The sequence below is a fragment of the Rhinopithecus bieti genome, unplaced genomic scaffold, assembly GCF_001698545.2.
Source record: "Rhinopithecus bieti isolate Rb0 unplaced genomic scaffold, ASM169854v2 scaffold_17971, whole genome shotgun sequence".
Taxonomy (NCBI): Eukaryota; Metazoa; Chordata; class Mammalia; order Primates; family Cercopithecidae; genus Rhinopithecus; species Rhinopithecus bieti.
The window spans coordinates 2,714,862-2,730,004 of NW_016809834.1; the positions used below are offsets into that span (position 1 = coordinate 2,714,862).

Below are 15,143 nucleotides of genomic sequence, written 5' to 3' on the forward strand. Positions count from 1 at the left end.
TTTTTCATCAACTTTTTATAAAACATTTTCATAAAAACCCAGAAATCATTCATCAAAATACAATAGAAAAGAAAAAGATATAAATTTAATAAACAGAAAAATTTAAGAATAAGTAAAAATGCTATTTTCTAACCTAGAAAGACTAGCAAAACCAAACATTTTAAATATCCAGTTAATAGATAGATGTACTCTAATACAACCATTTCAGTGGTTAAAAGTTTTTTCATAATAAAATCTTAGAATTATATTCATTAATAGGCAGAAATAATAAATTCAAAATGCTTGTATGCAACTGATTACAAGCTACTAGTGTTACTTTTAGTCAAATGTTTTAAGATGTTATTCCTCTTAATTTGAGCATAAAATGAAAAATGTCTATATGCCAAAATAAATCGTGGACTGTGATATCTACACTATGATTAAATCAATGAAATGTAGACAAGATAATTTCTGAATTACACAAAATTTTCATATTTTAATTGCAGTAACTGTAAATGGTCAGTATTCACATTTTCTTTTAACTTAAGTGCCAAAACAAGAGGAAAGATTTGGATGGAAAGCTAATAAGAAATAGAAACAAATTTTTTAAAAAAGAAAAAACAAAAGGTGGGTGGAAGCGCCTTACCAGTTTTGGGTGTCAAACTCAAATCTGTGTCAGAAGAAGAGGACTGTCGACTGTAGGACTTGGAAGGTGAAAAGGAATAGGTTTGGTTTTTCAGAGGGGTTGAGGGTCCTGATGAGTGAGTATTGGGATTGGGATCTTCATTGAAGGGAATCCTGCCAGAAGAAGGTGGAGAAATATTAAGTAATCATGTGCCAAAGGGCTTGACGGGTGGCAGCATGATCCAAACACCAGGAAAGAATTGGGGCAGGGCCAGCAGTCATTTCTTACGTGTGGAGCTGGGAATGAGGCCAAAGACAACCAATTGCTGTTTAACCATTCATCACTCTCCAGATAAATATTATCTGCATTGAAACAGTTAATAAGCCAAGTGAAAAAGCAAAAAAGCATGAAATGACAGACTAAGGGGATAAAAAATATCAAAAGGAGAAATAAAAAGAATATATGACAAAATATTTTCAAATAATGCTGTAAGTTACGAAAGAAAAATGGTAACTACAAGCGGTGTGTGTAAATATTCATAATTGTTTTTATATTTGCACACACACAGATATCCTCAAAATAAAAAATGTTTCCTTATCCTATAGCAGCAAGAGTGCCACAGCTAAAACACAGCAGAGAGAAAATGAATACAGCTACACAGAAACATTGCCTTTAATGCAGAATAGTTGCTTACCTGTTCTCCAATAGCTCTCTTCCACAGAATGAAATAGAACCTACTGTAATAGGTTTTGTATACAAAGAAAATAAGCAAATTGGAAGCTTTGGCAGCTACTTCATTTAGAATCTAATCATCAATTTTATTTTTAAGCAAATGAAGAAATAATTATAAAAATATGTATGGGAAGATTCGCCTCAAAACTCACAGTACACATACACAAAATAGCATTATTTGAGGATCTGTGGAAGAGACTTTGGAAGCTGGAAAAATACCTTCACTTCCATATAGTTAGAGACTCTGTGGCAGCTAAATACAGAAGTTCCTCACTGCAGCTGGACTTCGAGTAAGAAAAGGATGAAGCAAAGACTTGTGGTACCTGCCTACACTACCTGCCTGCCTGCCTCTGCAGCCACTCTGCCCGTGGCCTGCATCTCCCCAGCTCTGGAGTCTGAGCAGTCTCGTACCAGTATAGATGAGAGTGGGAACAGACACAGAGAAGTTCTGAGTAAGTCGTGAGCCAGTAGCAGTGTGAATTGGGCTGTTGTGAGTCGAGCGGCATCCATGGCTTGGAGGATGAACCAGCGGAGACCTGAGGGAATTTGCGGTCAAAGTGGAAGAAAAGAAAACAATACATACAACAGATTGCAGAGTTATGTTAAAATAATTTCAAAGGAGCTTTAGTTAGGGAAGAGAACTTATTTTTTTAATCCCCTAGCATGCAAAAAACAAGTTGAAATTGAAAACTAGCTAAATATTAATTTGTTAGGATACAGTCATAGTTTTAAAGTATCTGATTAATAAATTAATTGTGATTAATTTATTGTGAATAAGAAAATGGCAAGCAGAATAGTCAATGATATTAAATGAGAACAAGACTAAGATCTGTATTTTAAGTTTCCTTAACATATTTGTTATTATTTTCATCACAACAGAACTCACTATGCACTATTTATGGGGAGGGACACCCATAAAAGTAAAAAATCAAACATGAAGTTCTTATATTACTTTTGAAACTGAGATATGAATTGCTGATATAATTAATCATATTTTCTATAAAGAAAGTTAAATAACTGTCTAGGTTACTAAGATAGGGGTACTTAAGAATATGAGAGATGACGGCATAAAGAGAAATGAGTGAACTGAACGGATATACGCAGATAAACATATTCCAGTATTTCTATACACCAAATATATAGCTTAAAATCAGGTTACACTGGAAGCAAAACAAGGGGACCTTGCTTTTAAAGACATCTTCATAAAACAATGTCAATAACTTTGGCTCTCATACAGAATATATTATATGAACTATATTCTAAATCAAAATTTTCTAAGATATCAACTTACATCCTATAATAAACCATATCTATATGCGTATATACTTAGAGCAGTTATACGAGAATACATTGATATATAACATTTGAAATTTTTAAGAAAAAATTTGGCTAAAAGGATTACATTGAATGTTGTAAAAAGGTATAATACATAAATAAGAATCCTGAATTTAATATCAGCAATTATTTCATTGTGCAATGCCTTTGCTTACACACAATGAGGGAGACAGAATCATATGAATCATATGTGAGTACACTCTGAAAAACTATCATCCCCATTTTAAAGGCAGGCCAAGAGCCCAACTTTACGTGACCTTTTTTTTCTTTTCCATTGCTATATTACTGACTGCCCAGGAACATTCCCCAATTCACAATTTGTCAAGGTTCAAACATGAGCTATCACTAATTGATCATAATAGTCCTTCCTAAGGTCTACAGACTACTTTCGGAAAATATTACTGATTTTACAATAGCAGAAATGTTTCTACATTTGTTGCTAATAGAAATTAAAAAATATTTACTACAATGGATAAAAATCAAACAATTCATTGGTGATCTACTTTTACACAAAAAAATGAGTAAGGTTTTGTTTTGTTTTATTTCTCCGCTGAAGTGAGAAAAGTGTAAGAATTCTCAAAAGAATTTAAAATCCAAGACTTAAAAATAAACAAAGCTATATTTATTATAATCAGTACTATACACAGGAGAATTTGTCTCTTAGCACTTTTCCTAAGTAAAGAAGCAATAACTCATACTTAAAAGCACTTTCTATCGTCAAGAGAGTTAAGTCGGAAAACACCAAAGGGATTTATAGTGTGCATGACACTAAACATCTAAAAGAAAAAAACAAACTTAGGAAGTAGAACACACCATTAATATAGGTAAAATATAATGAAAAAAACTAAAATGAACAGTGTAAAATGTTCAAATTATGGCATCAAATTAAAATTCAAATACACTGGAACATCACCATATTCTTGGTGATGGTATTCTTGGTATTCTTGGAGTTTTCTGATTTGATCAGTCTCTCTGCATGAAAGGATGCCTCATAATAATAACCTGTGGTATTTATAATATTAATATTCCTTTCCAGTCAGTCAATAACATAATCTAGACAACCTTTTATCAAATTCCTGTCTAGAATCAACAATATTACATGATAATTAAATACCAGAATAGTTATAATCAGCTGAATCATAAAATAGGCTTTGAAATAGAACCCAAATTGCTTCATTATCAAAAATACAATGAAGCTAGTTGAAATAAAACAGCCTCAGTATTGAGGGTTTTTTCAAAATAACTTGACTTTATTAGTAAGATGCCTTTCAGAAAATCCTAAGGAAGGAACTTAGGTTCATCATGAGGCTACAACAAGATTAGAAAAGGAGAAGACACATACAATCCCAGAAGATTTACGCTAATAGAACTCTTCCTGAATGTATGCAAAACATATACCCCTGCTATCCTTATTTCTAACAAAGCAACAGGTAATATAGCTTTCTCATTCTCTTTCAACTAAGTAACTTACTTAAATTGGCTTAAACTTGCACTTTAATTTGCTACTAAATATTTACTTAAATTTGCTACAGAGATAGGGAAAAACAATCTGAATCCCTCAAAAAGCTAAACCTGCGATCTGACTCTACTGCTGGCAGCTGGCAATTCTTATCTTTCCAGGAGATATTTCAAATGGAATATAAAGCAAATTCATTCTTCAATTTATTTAAAACAATTATTTCATTTGCCAATGTGTTTCCAAATAAAATTAAGCAGTATGTAACACTGTGCTTCCTCTTATGAATAAAATTCAACCCAAATGACTAATAGCCAGCAGAAACAAAATGGCTAAACAAAAAGAATGCACTTAAGATGAAAATTTCATTTTAAAAAAGATTGTGAAAAAACATGCTTTTTCATACTATGATACCTTTCTATTCAACCCCTCCTGACTACTGCTGAACTGCGGAACGTTTTAGGTTTCCTGACTATACAACTCTGACTCCCTGATTATCTAGGACAGGAGTCCGCAAACTACAGACCACAGGCCGAATGTGTCCTGCCATCTGTTTTGTAAGTAAGTTTTATTTGAACACAGCCACACTGTATTCATTTGCATACTGTTTATGTTTGCTTTTGTGCTACAGTGGCAGTTATGAAGCAACATTGGCAAAAACTGAATTATTTACCTGTACATTTTGTCATTCACAAAGTTTGCCAACCCTTGACTTAGAAGAATCTCTAGATGAGTGGTCTTCAACCGAAGTTCTAAAGGCATTTAAGATGGAACAAATCTTCATTGTATAGGGTTGTCCCTTGCTTTGCAGAATAGTCAGCCTCTCTAGTCCCCAACAGGACCTAGCCCCCTAATCATTATGACAGAAAATTCGTGTTCCAAACATTCGGTATTGACAGTCACCACCATCATCATGCTGAAAATCTCTGCCTCTGACACAATGATGACACACACAGGCCAAATCAAGTCAACAGAAGTGTTTTGCAGGATCACACATAGATTTTCTAAAATGTATGACTCTAAATTTCTTTAGATTAGGGATCAGCAAACTCCTTTTTTTGTAAATAAAGACAAGAGATCATATGGGCAGACCCTAAAATATTGGCCTTTCCCAAAAAAAGTCTGTCAACCTTGGCTTTACAGGCAGTAGTATACTCTATTTAATTACACTCGGTTAGTTTATTCATATAAACTCCCTGGCCTCTAGACATTTGAGTTTAAGACTTCCACACAAATCAATTTTTCCTGCTTTATATACCATGTGGCCATTAATAAGTATAATCAGATTATCTGGTAGAGGGTTTTAAGCATTCCTCAGAAAATAAAATGCCACAGAATGCATGAATATTCATTTTATGCTTCATATATGCAGTGTCTAAATATCTGGAATGTTTTATTTTATATTACTTAATTTGTTTCATAGTAAGATGGTATAGGCTGGGCACGGTGGCTCACACTTGTAAATCCCAGCATTTTGGGAGTTCAAGGCACGTAGATCGAGTTTGAGACTAGCCTGGGCAACATGGCAAAATCCCATCTCTACTAAAAATACAAAAATTAGCTGGGCATGCGGGCGTGCCCCTGTAGTCCCAGCTACTCAGGAGGCTGAGGGGGGAGGATCACCTGAGCCTGGAAGGTCAAGGCTGCAGTGAGCCAAGACCGTGCCAGTGAACTCCAGCCTGGGCAACAGAGCAAGACCCTGTCTCAAAAAATAAAAACACAAATAAATAAGATGGTATAAATAAAATATTAGGAATATTTAAATATTTTAAGTTTTAAATTTTGACAGTCATTGTCAATAAAATCATCACAGAGAAAATGTTGAACCACCCTACTAAAATGTTTCAAATCACATGAAAAAGCATAGATAAAAGATAAAAACCTTAGCAAGAACAATTTCATTGATTCATACTTACTCCTTCATTTCTTTGGATGGGGAATTACATGCAGGAAGGAATGCTGCTGGGCTACTTAATTTATCCAGAGTACACGCCGTTCCTATGGCTCTCACCACTAACCCAGACTCGCCCTCCAGATCGAAACACTGTAAGTACCCCACAACTGCATTTCCTCTCATTTCAAGTACTTTCAAGCCAATCTTCCTCTGCAGTTCACCTACAAAAAATGGGAAATCTCATTCTTGCTTCTCTTTACATTACATACTATAAGATTGGATATGGTAGTGGTTAAAAAAAAAAAAAGTCCAAGAAAATCACAGATCTTCAGAACTTGAAGGAAACTTAAAAGATAATCTGGTTTAATTTCTATGGAATACAGAACATAATTCTATTACAATACAGCATAATTATAAAGTACAATATATACTTATACAGCACAAATATATAGAATAAAAACAAATATACATACTTACTATATAAATATAACATTGATACTTTGTGTGAAACATATGTATGCATATATATTCATGCATATACATATATAACTTAATATAAATATAAACTTTAAATAAAACAGTAAACAAGTTTTTCAAAGAAAAATTTAAAAAGGGAAGGAGGTCAGAGTAGCAGGGAAAGTGGTCAAATGGGTAGAGGGAACTACAGTACCCAGGGAAGAACTGTGAAAAGGCAACATTTGAACAGAAAGTATAAAAGACAGAAGAAGGTGATTTGCTTAAGCTCTGACAAATAAATGGTAGAGGGAGGAAAACTAGAATCCAGGTTCCCATTCAGGGTTCCTTCCTGAATCTCCCTTGTTTAGCGCTCTTTCCACTACACTACCTCATCAACACAATTTCCTTTTACTACAAGCTTCTGATTTGCATTTCCACTTGTTAAAAGAGGGCAATGCAAGTGTGTTCAGGAAGGCTGGGTCGGGGAAGGCATTCAGTCACTGATAATTCATACCCTTCATTGTAAAAGTTGAGGTAGCATGTCAAAGGAAAGTGAAAAATTTAAGAGAGTATTAAATCAGTCAGTAATAAATTTATTTTTTTTAAATACCTGACATTAATGAAATGAGTCTCTGTCTGGCCTCATTTGATGCCCTTGGTGTGCGAATTCGATCAATCCACTGATATTCTGGGTCTTCATTGACCACAAGTTCTTCTACAAATCCATGAATTATCACAGCTCTATAGCACTTTGGAATAGATGTTGCTGTTAAAACAAATTATTGTGCTTCTGTTTATCAAAAGGTAAAACTCAATTTTTAAAAACTGTTCATCTCAGTTTTCTGACCTTTAGATACATGATACAAGAACATCTTTTACTGTAATATTCTCAATGTAATTATAATAATACTTCCAATCAGTCTTCTAAGATCTATTTCATTTTTAGAAATAATTATTTTCTTTCATGGAGTCTCGCACCTTTCTCATGTAAGCAAAGTAAATATAAACTGTATTTGTATAAATTGGAAAACAGCTATAGACAACCTTAAACAGAATTCAATACAAAGTTTAAAAAATCAAAATTTAAGTCAGCTAGCTAATTATTACATAAATAGGTAGAAAGCAGATAATGAATTTTTTAAAATCTTCAATTATTCAAAGCCCTTTGTGAAAGCACTTCTGTACACCACATAGCACAGTTGCAAAAATCAAACCACTACCTTTCTGACATAACCTGAGGAGTCAAGTTCAGATTCAAAAAGGAGAGAACCTGAATACATCTGTACCAAATTAGCCTCTTAAAATAAACATTAGTGCACTGAAGCTAAGTCAGCTAGTTAGGGATTTCAATCCTACTATTGCAGGCTGGCTGTGAGTCACCAAGATCTGCCCATTTCAGACCCATATATTTCATGGAGTTCCCTAGACCCAATAACCGTAGAAGCCTGTGTATTTTGGGACAGCACCACAGTGGTTAGCCGTAGTGTTCTGCTCCTTTCTTTCAGTGTCCTATACTACAGTAAAATGTCACTGGATTTTTCTACTAAAATTTCTGTAAATTTTCAAAACTAGATACCATTTATACTCAAATCAGAACTACTGTAACTATTCTAGAAAATTAACAATTTTCTTTTTGGCATTAAAACCAAGTATATACCCTTTCTACTTGCCTTCTGAAATGTTAACTTGATTTCTCATATTTAACAGTTATTACATTTCCTATTGAGTAATAGAATGTGTTTACTTACTGCAAAAGAATTTGACTCCACATGATGACTGCCTAAATCGATTTAAATCATTGAAGAGGTCTACTTTGACAACTACATTGATTTCCCCACGGATACCTATAAATTTAAAAAGAAAATCAAGTTTCTACCTTAAGAAAGTAATGTACAATTAAATAATGAAGCAAATTAGTGCTAAATAATGGTTTTAAAATACAATGATTTAACTTACAATTTTTTTAACTTTACCACAGTGCAAAACCATTCTGTTTTTCACTTTCAGTCCAGAATTCAATGAATTACATGAGATGTTCAATACTTTATTTAAAAAGTAGTCTTTGTTTTAGTTGATTCTGTCCAACTGTCGGCTAATATAAGTGTTCTGTGCACATTTGAGATAGGCTAGGCTAAGCTACAATGTTTGGTTGATTAGATATATTAAATGCATTTTCAACTTAGGATGAATTTATCTGGATATAACCCCATCACAAATCAAGGTGCATCTATAATGTGTTGATCCTAATAGTAATGGCAGCTTTGTTTCCTAATTATTTTCATTCTCAGTAGTTTCTGTATATTTTCTGAAGCACAACATGTATGCATTAGAAAATGAGTAATTTTCATTTTCACCACAAGTTTCCACTTTGACCCAAGACGAATTAGAAAGGAGTCCCATTTGAATTGATGATGATGTAATGATTATGGTGACAACATTTGCTGAGCAGTGAAAAAGGATGTACTAAATGCTTTACAGGTAGTATCTCAGAGTGGTCACATCAACCCAATAAGGTAGCATCATCCCCTTTTACAAAGGAAGAAATTAATATTTAATAAAATGAAGGAATTAACATAGTGTCAACAGCTGTTAAGTGGCAGATCCAGAATTAAAATTCAGATCTTTATGATGCCAGATTATATATTCTTAACAAGTAATGCAAGAATCTGATTTAAAACAAAAGAAGTTTTATTCATTTCAATGAATGTAAGTTAAAGTAAGCTTACTAAAAAATTCCAAGCCAGGACTAGTGGCTCATGCCTGTAATGGGAAGCAAGGCAAGAGGACAGCCTGGGCTCAGGGGTTTGAGACCAGCCTGGACAACACAGCGAGAAAAAAATTAAGTAAATAAAAAATTCCAAGAATACAGGTTTTCAAAACATGCTCTGATAAATAAGAATGACCCAGCTCTTATCTCTAAACATTTACTAAATATTTTCATTTGACTGTCCTGACTTCATGTCAAATTCATACTTATGGTGGAAGACCTAAGAAAACTGACTCAATAATTTACCTACTAAAATATTAAGAAAGCAAATCCCAACCCTCTGGGAAGCTGAGGCAGGCTTGAGCTCTGGAGTTAAGGTCAGCCTAGCCAATATGGCAAAACCATGTCTCTACCAAAAAATTTAAAAATCAGCCAAGTGTCATGGCATGTGCCTGTAATCCCAACTGCCCAGAAGGTCCTGCTTAAGGCAACAAAAATCTTTTAAATAATTTGTAAGCACAAAAATCAGTATTAATCAGTTTGAAAATGTGTTTTAGAAACACAGTATCAACACTAGATCAGTTTTAAATCATGCATTTACTAACTATACTGTACAAATTTAGCAAGCATTATCTCAAATTATGCTCAGAGAAGCAACAATTTTACTAACAATAATTTACTATTATTTATTTTTAAAAAGGCATCATCGTTATATATATATACACATATATATACACACACACACATATATACGTATATATGGTTTTTTTTTTGAAACAGTTTCACTCTTGTTGCACAGAACATAATCTCAGCTCACTGCAACCTCCGCCTCCTGGGTTCAAGTGATTCTCCTGCCTCAGCCTCCCAAGTAGCTGGGATTACAGGCATGCACCACCACGCCCAGCTAATTTTGTATTTTTAGTAGAGACGGGGTTTCTCCATGTTGGCCAGGCTGATCTCAAACTCCTGACCTCGGGTGATCCACCCGCCTCGGCCTCCCAAAGTGCTGGGATTACAGGCATGAGCCACCGCACCTAGCCTAAAGATACTTATTTTAAACCACCAAATATAGCACAAATGTCTTTAAAGACAAATAAAAAGGATTAAGATTGTTATTTTTAATACTCTCTTATTATTCCTTACCATGTATGGTGTCATAAATTGGAAACCATCCTGAGATGACTGTTGCAGCTTCACTATACAGTAAAGGATCAATATCAATGTACACTTTACCAATGGCATCATTTGCACTGTAAGTATCATGGTCAAGAACTGTGATCTGTAAAGGTTCATCTTGTAAGTCTTCATCATCCACCTAAAAATATACCTTAAAATTAAATCTCACATAGTTTTTAAATCTTAATTACCACAAATGTACACCTACATCAAATGAAAAGGATGACCATCTGCAAATAAAATCTTGCAGATTTCTAAGCACCAAAGTAGAGAAAAGAATTAACACACAAAAAGTTATAGCTCCTTTTCCTACACAATATCCCATCTTTCTAAAGAAAAAAAGTTTCTCTCTCAGCACAAGAGTGGGATGACTAACAACAAAAAAAGTTCTATCTCAATTTTTGTACATACCATTCTGTGTTTTACAACTTTGCCTATGATATACAGCAAAGTGCCTAAGGAATGTCATATTAGAGTTCATGTAGTATCTATAGAGAGAAGAATGCTAATTGAGTACAATGACACCACAATTTCTAAGGGTGATTTCAGAGAACAAAACCATAAGGAAAACTAACATTATGTGTAAGAAACATGTGTAAGAAACTAACATTATGTGTAAGTTATGTGTAGTTACACATAACTAACATTATGTGTAACAAATTCACAAATTAAGTTCATGATATAAACGTTTACCCTCTTCCCTTTTATTTAGTCATTATCGAGTTATTATCATATGCCAAACACTGTGCCCAGCGGAGGGATTTACAATGGAGAACAGTGCAAAATGATTTCTCCCTCATGGAAGACACATTCACTATTTTGGCTGCCACCGTGTGGATATCATGCCATTATCTAATTTGCCAGCCCCCCTCATCAAATATAGTGGCCAGAAGGGAACATATTATAGACAGTATTAAGACTGGGACAGAATGCAAAAGGATTATTATTTTCTATAATAAGAAAATTATACTTTTAAAATGCAGTCTATGGATGTTTTTCTTTACATCAGACATACCATACTATTGAGTCTGTGGTTGGCTAAAATCTCTGTATCACTCTTACATATGCTTTGGTCAAGTGATAACTCTACAACCCGTATACTTTGGTTGGTTTTTTAAACTTGGATATGAAACATTATGCCTTTCCCTATCCCCTATTTAATTTCTTGTTGATGTTAAGCTAATAATCCAGCCTCTGAAGATTCTTTTAAGAATTAAAGTACATTGAGGAATTACTGATATCATTAGTGTGATAATGTGATAAGGTTTTGTTTATTTATAAGGGGTCCTTCTTTATAAGAGGTATATAATTTGGAATTTATAGATGAAATCATATAACATCTCAAATTTGCCTTAAAATATCCCCTGCAGAAGGAAAACTGGGGTGGGCGGGAGTTAAAAAGACGAAACAAGAACAGTAAAATGTAGACAGCTGTTAAAGGTGGGTGAGGTTCAATATACTAATCTACCTTTATGCATGCTTGAAATTTTCCATAATGAAATGTTAAAATAAAATGATCATTTTGAATCCCAACCCATTCTGAATCATCTGTCATCCAAAGGCATTCTCTCCAGTACTATTCTGTTATGTATACATTTAATAAGAGAGAAAGAATCATAAAACAAACCATTAACCATTACTCCAAGACATTTTCCCCAATTTCTAACTCCTGTTAGAAGAAAATACTGTTAGAATTAAAAATACTCTCTGTATATACTTATTTAACCACCTGTACATTCACCCCTGAGTATTATCATTTTTTCTCATGGTACACTAAGGTATCCCTTCCCTGACATTAGGGGGCGCTATACTAACAACTAAGTGACTAAATATAGCTTGTGATACATACATAGATAGCTAATAATATGACTAATATGAATAGGGAAATTCAATAATTAATTATAATGAAGTAATTAAGAATATTTAGTAGAGTAAATGGAGCCTATCTGGAATCCCAAAATATTATAAATTAGGACTTTCTGAGAGATGTTTTAAATGTTTAAATTAGCAATATGCACTGCTAAAATACTGCATTTCTTAGCCTCCCTTGCAACTAAATGTGATACAAGCATAAATCATTACATAGAGTTTGGTAGGGAGGGTGCAAACTTGTTAAAGAAGGCTTGCTCATCTGAAAAGTGTTATGTTAACTCATCAGCTCCTCCTCCTGGACTCCCCTTCACTCTAGCTCCTTCTGCCAGCCTGGAACACTCATGTGCTCACTGGAACTCCAGGTGCTAAACTGGAGCCAAAAGGACCTTGAATCATTTTAAGAGAAGCCACAGGCTATGTATAGATGACGGAGTCCGAAATGACTGCGTGGAGCAACCATACTACCCTTACACTGCCTGGTACAACATTCCTTTCATGTAAGATAACAACATCTATTTTGCTTAAGACATTTATTTGAGTGCCATATCTCTCTCTCTCTCTCTCTCTCTCTCTCTCTCTCTCTCTCCACACAACTGTATATACATATATATACACAACTGTATATATATACTATATATAAACAGTTGTGTATATATAGTTGTGTATACATATAACCGTATATATATACACAGTTGTACATATATAGTTGTATATATATAACTGTATATATACAACTGTATATATACATATACCTGTATATATACAACTGTATATACACAACTGTATATCTACACTGTATATATATACACACACAACTGTGTATATATATAAACTGTATATATACACAACTGTGTGTGCATATATATACAACTGAATATATATATATAAAAAAAACTGAATGCAATTAACAACTGATAAACAGGGTTTTAAAAGGGTTTAAAAGTACTACATAATCAATGTTAACTGTAAACACAAAGTTTTAAATACATTTTTCACAGCATATACATTATTCAGGAAGACTAGTCAAAACAGTAACTTACTAAATGTCTTTTTTTTTTTTTTAAGATGGAGTCTCACTCTGTCACCCAGGCTGGAGTGCAATGGTGTGATCTTGACTCACTGCAACCTCTGCCTCCCAGGTTCAAGTGATTCTCAGGCCTCGGCCTCCCACATAGCTGGGATTACAGATGCGCACCACCACACCCGGCTAATTTTTGTATTTTAGTAGAGACGGGGTTTCACCATGTTGCCTAGGTTGGACTTGAACTCTGGATCTCAGGTGATCCACCTGCCTCGGCTTCCCAAAGTGCCGAGATTAGGCGTGAGCTACTGCACCCAGCCACTAACTTAATACATTTTAAGGGAACTGCCTGGTAAATCCCTTATTTCAGAAAATAAATATATGATTTTTCATATTGTTAAGTAAGCTGCTTGAGTACTCATTAGCTTTAAAAAATATCATTTATTACCATCATCATTAAAATGAAATATCACTTTTTTAATATTTCCTAGTATCATGAAAATTACTCTGACACATGAAGCTTGCCTTTTCCCACCATTCCAATAACAATGTAATTAAAACTATTTGTTTTTAACCATTTCTAGGTTATAGTTGGGGGAAAGGCAATCAAAATAAACTATATAAACATTCCAGTGTTTTGCTTGGGTAATGAAGATAGACTCTGTAATTCTAATTCCATCTGAAATCATGTAAGGAAGGTACTCTGATTATTTTTTGACTCATATATTCCACACCTTTACTTTAATAATGTAGTTTAGGCCGGGCGCGGTGGCTCAAGCCTGTAATCCCAGCACTTTGGGAGGCCGAGATGGGCGGATCACGAGGTCAGGAGATCCAGACCATCCTGGCTAACACGGTGAAACCCCATCTCTACTAAAAAAATACAAAAAAAACTAGCCGGGCGAGGTGGCGGGCGCCTATAGTCCCAGCTACTCGGGAGGCTGAGGCAGGAGAATGGCGTAAACCCGGGAGGCTGAGCTTGCAGTGAGCTAAGATCCGGCCACTGCACTCCAGCCTGGGTGACAGAGCAAGACTCCGTCTCAAAAAAAAAAAAAATGTAGTTTAAAATGTCACAATAGACTGAATACATGTGCAACAGGTCTTTCAAAATACATAGTGGCATTTTAGAAGCAGCTAAAAGAAAAATCTGTACATATACATAAAAGAAAATGAGAAGAGAATCAAAATATTTCATGATGAAAATATCAACTAAAAGTATAAACTTGTAGGACTCTCACTTCCTGACTTCAAAACTCATTACAAAGCTATAGTAATCAAAACAATATGGTAACAGTATAAAGACAGACATATAGACCAATGGAATGGAATTGAGAGTCCAGAAATAAATCCTCGCATCTATGTCCAACTGATTTTCTTTAACTTGCCTCAAAGGTAAAGTCCTAAAAAATTTACTGACCTCCAGTTCAATGTTCTAGCAGATAACATGGAAGTACAGTTTAAAAGAGGAGGAGTTTACAGAAACCAGGAATTATCTTCCTTAGAGAGATCCATCTGCTTGAAAACCTTTCGGTGAAAGCTACTGGGAGGTTAAGAATAACAGTTTCTATAACTGAGTCCTTTTGGTAGAAGACGGAGACATAGCCAAGCTACTCCGATGAGGTAGTAATTTTGAGAAACACAGTTATATTTCACAGAGTAATAAATAAAAGCTGTCACTGCCCATAAATGCTCTGAGTCTACAGGTGAGGTACACCTTTCTTATACAAACTGAGATTAAGTTTGGTAACAAAATCTTTTCAAACTGCAGTTCTATTTTTTTAGCACACCTACACCACTCAGACTAATTAAACTATACATTAACGAAAGAACAGATGATATACCCCAAAATGCTAATATTCAAACCCACTTTCTGCCAAACGCCGAATGCCT

The 15,143-nt window shown here is 34.3% G+C and overlaps 1 protein-coding gene across 12 annotated transcripts in view; it reads right to left on the reverse strand.

Moving 5' to 3' along the window:
- The window catches only part of C2CD5 (C2 calcium dependent domain containing 5), a 96,245-nt gene that overhangs the window by 67,449 nt on the left and 13,653 nt on the right, over positions 1-15,143 (reverse strand). For 8 of the 12 annotated variants that reach the window (XM_017890539.1, XM_017890532.1, XM_017890530.1 and 5 more), the window contains exons 4-8: positions 10,328-10,499; positions 8,226-8,321; positions 7,088-7,243; positions 6,044-6,242; positions 626-777 (exon numbers count right to left, since the gene is read on the reverse strand). In XM_017890539.1, coding sequence (XP_017746028.1) covers positions 626-777; positions 6,044-6,242; positions 7,088-7,243; positions 8,226-8,321; positions 10,328-10,499 — 775 coding nt within the window. Of the gene's footprint in view, positions 1-625; positions 778-1,747; positions 1,873-6,043; positions 6,243-7,087; positions 7,244-8,225; positions 8,322-10,327; positions 10,500-15,143 lie in introns of all 12 variants that reach the window. The other 4 variants (XM_017890531.1, XM_017890538.1, XM_017890535.1 and 1 more) reach the window with 1 other exon arrangement.